Source organism: Puma concolor, chromosome D4 (genome assembly GCF_028749965.1).
Source record: "Puma concolor isolate L17-30 chromosome D4, mPumCon1.1.hap2, whole genome shotgun sequence".
NCBI lineage: Eukaryota > Metazoa > Chordata > Mammalia > Carnivora > Felidae > Puma > Puma concolor.
The window spans coordinates 27,790,974-27,796,747 of record NC_141679.1 but is presented as its reverse complement, the minus strand read 5'-3'; the positions used below and the strand labels follow the sequence as shown (position 1 = coordinate 27,796,747).

The 5,774-nt window shown below is 52.7% G+C and overlaps 1 protein-coding gene across 1 annotated transcript; it reads left to right on the top strand.

Annotated features, from left to right (window-relative positions):
• Window positions 1–586: 586 nt before the first annotated feature.
• Window positions 587–2,972, top strand: GAS1 (growth arrest specific 1). Its single transcript, XM_086685136.1, has one exon. It carries the CDS (start codon window positions 587–589, stop codon window positions 1,628–1,630), a length of 1,044 nt encoding a protein of 347 aa, XP_086541262.1. The 3' UTR covers window positions 1,631–2,972.
• Window positions 2,973–5,774: the final 2,802 nt, after the last annotated feature.

Below are 5,774 nucleotides of genomic sequence, written 5' to 3'. Positions count from 1 at the left end.
GTTCTCCCCGCGCCGCCCGGAAAGGGCTCCCCGGAGCCCGGAGAGGCCGGGGTCGCCGCGGGCGGAGGGGGAGGGGACGCGGGCGTCCAGGGCCGCGGGAAGGCGGGCAGCGCACCGACCCGAGCCAGGAAGCGGCGCGATGCTAGAGCCCGCAGCGGCGGCGGCGGCGGTGGCGGCGGCGGCGCGGCGCTGAGCCCGGGAGGAAGGAGCCGCTGCGGCCGCACAACGGATCTGCAGGCGCGGAGCAAAATGCACCCGCGGCGCCGCGCGGTCCTGCAGCCCCGCCGCGGCCCCGCGGCCCGCAGCCCCCCGGGGCGGCAGTGAGCGCCTCCCGCCACCGCCGGGGGCCGAGCGGAGGGGCTCTCCGCGGCTGTGCATTTCTGGGAAAGCATCTCAGCCCGAGCGAGCGGGCGACCCGACCTTCTGCGAGCGGCGCGGCACCAGCGAGCGGCGCGCATGGATTTATGAAAACACTCATGCAAGAAGTTGGCAGGACTGGGGCAAACTTTTCCACCGGCTCCGCGTCCGCCGCTGCCCGCGCCTCGTCTCCTTTCCCCTCTTCGCCCGGCGGCCGCCGCTGCCCGCGATGGTGGCAGGGCTGCTGGGCGGCGGCGGCGGGGCCCGCGCGGGGACCGTGCCGGGCGCCTGGCTGTGCCTGATGGCGCTGCTGCAGCTGCTGGGCTCGGCGCCGCGGGGCTCGGGGCTGGCGCACGGCCGCCGCCTCATCTGCTGGCAGGCGCTGCTGCAGTGCCAGGGGGAGCCGGAGTGCAGCTACGCCTACAACCAGTACGCCGAGGCGTGCGCGCCCGTACTGGCGCAGCGCGGCGGGGGCGACGCGCCGGGGGCCGCCGCCGCCGCCGCCGCCGCCTTCCCGGCCTCGTCCGCCTCGTTCTCGTCGCGCTGGCGCTGCCCGAGCCACTGCATCTCGGCGCTCATTCAGCTCAACCACACGCGCCGCGGGCCCGCCCTGGAAGACTGTGACTGCGCGCAGGACGAGAACTGCAAGTCCACCAAGCGCGCCATTGAGCCGTGCCTGCCCCGGACGAGCAGCGGCGGCGCGGGCGGCCCGGGCGCGGGCGGGGTCATGGGCTGCACCGAGGCCCGGCGGCGCTGCGACCGCGACAGCCGCTGCAACCTGGCCCTCAGCCGCTACCTGACCTACTGCGGCAAGCTCTTCAACGGGCTGCGCTGCACCGACGAGTGCCGCACGGTCATCGAGGACATGCTGGCCGTGCCCAAGGCTGCGCTGCTCAACGACTGCGTGTGCGACGGCCTGGAGCGGCCCATCTGTGAGTCGGTCAAGGAGAACATGGCCCGCCTGTGCTTCGGTGCCGAGCTGGGTAACGGCCCGGGCAGCAGCGGCTCGGACGGGGGCCTGGACGACTACTACGACGAGGACTACGACGACGAGCAGCGCGCCGGGGGCGCGGGCGGCGAGCAGCCGCTGGACGATGACGACGGCGTCCCGCACCCGGCGCGCCCGGGCGGCGGCGCTGCAGCCACGGGCGGCCGCGGGGACCTGCCCTACGGGCCGGGGCGCAGGAGCAGCGGCGGCGGTCGCTCGGCGCCCGGAGGCGCTTGGACCCCGCTCGCCTCCATCTTGCTGCCGCTGCTGCCGCTGCTCTTTTAGCCCTGGAGTCCCCCGCCGTGGGCTGCGGGAGGGCCTGCGCCGGGGCACCTGTGGCACGGGGACCGAGGGGATGGTTTGGATACTTTCCAAAGCGTGTACTAAGTAGACTCTGCCTAGCGGGTCTCTCCTGCACGACTCTTGGCACTTCTCCCGTGTCCTCTCCCGAGCATGACTTCTTGGACATCCTCCCCCTCCCATTCCAGGCTCCAGAAACTCCCAGCTCGTCTGCCCAGCGGAAACCGGCCTAGCTAGAGTTTAGGATGCCGGGGATGGAATGGGGGAGGCGTGGGTGGGTGGGATGTGGAGAGAGGATACTGACCTGTGGGGCCTTAACAGTTTCAAAGGAGTGGGCTTGGAGCAGAAGTTTGAAGGAAGATTTACATTTGCAAAGGGGCTGTTTATTAGCATTTTAACTGTGCGGGGTGAGGGGGGGGCGGGGAGTGCCGGTGTCGACTTTTATTGTGGCCAGTGAGGACATTGCAATCGTGAGTAAACAGAAAAGTCCCACTAACTGATTCATTTGTTTACTCTTGGTCAGCGCTCAGAATTCTGTTTGGGCGGGGGGGTGGGGGGGAATGGGAAGGGGTTAATATGCCTGAATTCGTTTGGGGCAACTTTGAGCCCTTGACCTTAATTTCATTGCCACCACTCTGATCTCTTAGCACATTTCTTAGGATTAAGGGTCAAAAAGATGCTGATCTAAAGGGTTGCTAGTGGTGTTGAACAATGCAACTTTTTATGTAAAAGAGCTGTGCACTGCCATCTATGAAAGCCTCTTATGATGTTTGTCTTGTCATTTTTGTTCTTTACATCAAATTGTATGTACAAATATGCGGAGAAAATATATTGCCTCTGCTTTTATCAGGGTGCTAAACTCTGGTACTTCTATATAAAGTGTATTAAAACTGGGATTTGTTACCAGTGGCTGTACTGTGTATATAGAATTTTTATAAATTGTATGCTTCAGAAATAATTTATTTTTAAAAAGAAATTAAAAATTTAAATCTGCAACCATGTTACACTTTACTCCCTGAAATGTATAGAATCCGTGCGTCACCAGGGATCCAAACCCACAGTCCATTGTGAAGTGTGCTCTATCTAGAACAGTCTTAAAATGTACAGTGTATTTTATAGATTTGAAGTTAACATTGTTATTTTCAAGAGAATTTATGGACATTGTAGAAATGTATAAATGCATTTCCAAACTGCCTTAAACATTGTATTTTTATAGACATCGTTTAAAAAAAAAGTCCTATGTTTTAAATAACTATGGCTTTGTGTATTTTTTGGTTATTTGTTTTATTAAAATATGTACATCAGTAAAGAGTTTTTAAATAATGAATATGGTGTAGTTACTTTCCAGAGTTACACTGTGGGTTACCCAATAATGGGTAAGGATGGGGGTGGAGGGGCCCCGGGGAATCTATCAACCATCAACTGAAATTAAAATACAGCACAAGACAAGAAATGAGGGCTATTATTTCTGCCTCTAATTTAATGAACAATTAGACATGTGTAAATGAAGCAGCTAAAATAAAACTGACTGGCCTGCATTGGTTTTTACCTTTATGGGGAGAACTCCCAGATAGTGTCTTCCGTTTCTTTTGCCTCTAACTCTTCTCTACACAATTTGGGGATAACCCAGAGGTCTCTCCCCCCTCCCCCCTTTTCCACTGAGACACCCCCCCCCCCAAGCCCCTCCTCCAGGAGTGTCCCTATCTAGCTATAGACATTCTCATACAATCAAACATGCCAATAACATCTGTTACCAATAGGTCTTAGGAAACCTGGGACACCCCTTCAAAGTCATTTTCACACGTCTGTTGAAAAAGTACAAAAATTTGTTACAAAACATTCAGGCGGGCAAAAGTAAACACGCTGGGGAGAGGAACAATCCCCAGAACTTGTAATATTGTTGTGAGGAGTTGTTTAGCAGTGGGCTGAAGGCTGGGTTCCTGCCAGAGCTACTGATCTACACTCAAACGCCCTTAGATAAATAATTACACTCTTAAGCTGTGTCGAGTGCTGATACACTTGACCTTGTAAATAGAAATGTTTGCAGTAGGAATAAACTCCGGCATTGGAAAATCTTTTAAACATTAACACAAAAGAGAGCGCTCTGTCCTCTGGGGATTTGAGTCTGAACCTCGCCAAGCTAGGCACTTGCAAGAGGGAAAAAAAGTTTATTTATCTTCTATTCCTGGTGTTTATTTAAAGCTTTTCATTTTAAACGCGGTGATTGGAAGGCGAGTCAGGAGTTTAAAAGTCACCACAAATAAACTTTGTCTGAGGGGTCGACAGATTAGCAAGATCTCGTGTCTCTTTATATGATATTAACATGTACTGAGAAAACATAACCAGATTTCTCTGCTGCCTGAAGTAATTAACAAAGCTATGCCCCCTTCCAACTCCCCCCCCCCTCCCACCCCTACTTTCCAGGTTTCTTTTGCCTCTAACTCTTCTCTTTTCCCAGCTTTTATGGACAGCTTCAAGGCACTTCTTATTGGATCTAAAACCAAGATGGGTGTATGTGTAGCATCAGAAAGTCTGAGATAGCTGTAGGGTGGTCTGTGGCTGCAATCCTCGGTCACCTGAATGGTTGAGTACACATATTGTTAAAACAAAGCTGGAAGCGTTGTTTCTTTGGGAAGTGAACAAAGAGTATTCCAAGAGACTTGTAAATGAAATCAGCGTTCTTTACAAACCTCGCGTTAGCAATGCTCCTGCATTTGTCCTTAAATATATTTAAATCATCTCTATCTCCTGTTATTTTAACACATTCTTGACTAAAAGTTAAGTCTTTGTCCAGTAAAAGGCCCAGTTTTCCCCAGTAAGAAGTAAAAGGCATTAGCACTAGAAAAGGCTTGATAATTAACTGGTACAATAAACTCACGACTTGATTTTACAGGGTCCTGTCAAAAGCATCTGCCTGGAATAAATCAACACAGCTCGCTGTTGGGGAGAGAGGACACGAGGCTTTATGCTTTCTTCCTTAAAGAAAGTGAACATTGATCGGTGGCTCATTTTCATTTAAACAGTTCTATACCAGAGCCCAGGAGCCCCCTGGTCCCTCTACAGACCTAGTGGATTCCAGAACAGGTTGCTGAGATGTTAGAAACGTTGGCTATGGGATTGTATGTTGCCATCTGCTCCGAGGCAGAAAGAATTTTTACAGATGTGGACATCTGTAATATCTCATGCTCTCTGGGGAACCTTTCGGAATTTTGGACATTTGAGACGGCCAAATGTCTCATGGAGAATGCCTGGAAGGACCATTACTGAAAGAAAAAGGTATCTCTGGCTTTTCCTGGGGATTCTCAAAAAGGGCCTTGTTTCTCAGAAGTCTTGCAAGGGCGCAAGGAACTCCTTTTGGATTTCACGTAAAATCATGTGTCCTTGAGTCTGGTCCCGTTTCCCCCGTTAGCAGGTTTGCATTCTCAGTGACAGTTTATTTGTCTTTTGGAGGCACTTCAGTGACAAATGTTTAAGGGAGTGTAGGACAATGGTGGAGAACAAGGAGGCAGTTCATTGAACTGACAGTGACCATACAGTAAATAGAAGGAGGTTCAGGCTTCACTGCTCACCCAAGCACACAGCAACGCTTTTGTTTATGACCACAATGGACATAACATAAGGTCTCTGTTTATTTTTAACAATCTATAGCAATGTATGCTAGCAATACACATATGTGAGAGGGAAAAATGGCTGGAGGGGACTAAATTCTCCTCCTGAGCAACAGGACATCCCTGTGCTTAGGCACGGTCCTGACAAATGTCCATAAGGACGCAGATCCTGGGGCCATCTGCCACAAACTTAAGGGGCCACCACACTCCGACACATCCGGGGTGCACCATGGCTCTCCCAACGGGACCCGCACGGATGAAGACACAACTCAGAACCGGTAGCATCTTTCTCAAAGAGTCAAGAGAACCCACAGGAGTGGGGTGCCCTTCGTCATCACTCCTGCGTTCGCACCCCCCACCCCATCCAGCAGCGCCATGTTGTATAGAATAAAAAGAGAGAAACGTCACAAGAACCCTCAGGGACATCAAGCTCTGCACTAAAAGCTTTCTACTTTCGAAGTTTGGCTTTGTATCATTAGCTTACTGGGTTCCGCAGCAGAAGTTCTCAGATTTAACCTCAT

Excerpts from the sequence above, each read along its gene's own strand:
- GAS1 (XM_086685136.1), top strand. The coding sequence starts at position 587 with ATGGTGGCAGGGCTGCTGGGCGGCGGCGGCGGGGCCCGCGCGGGGACC.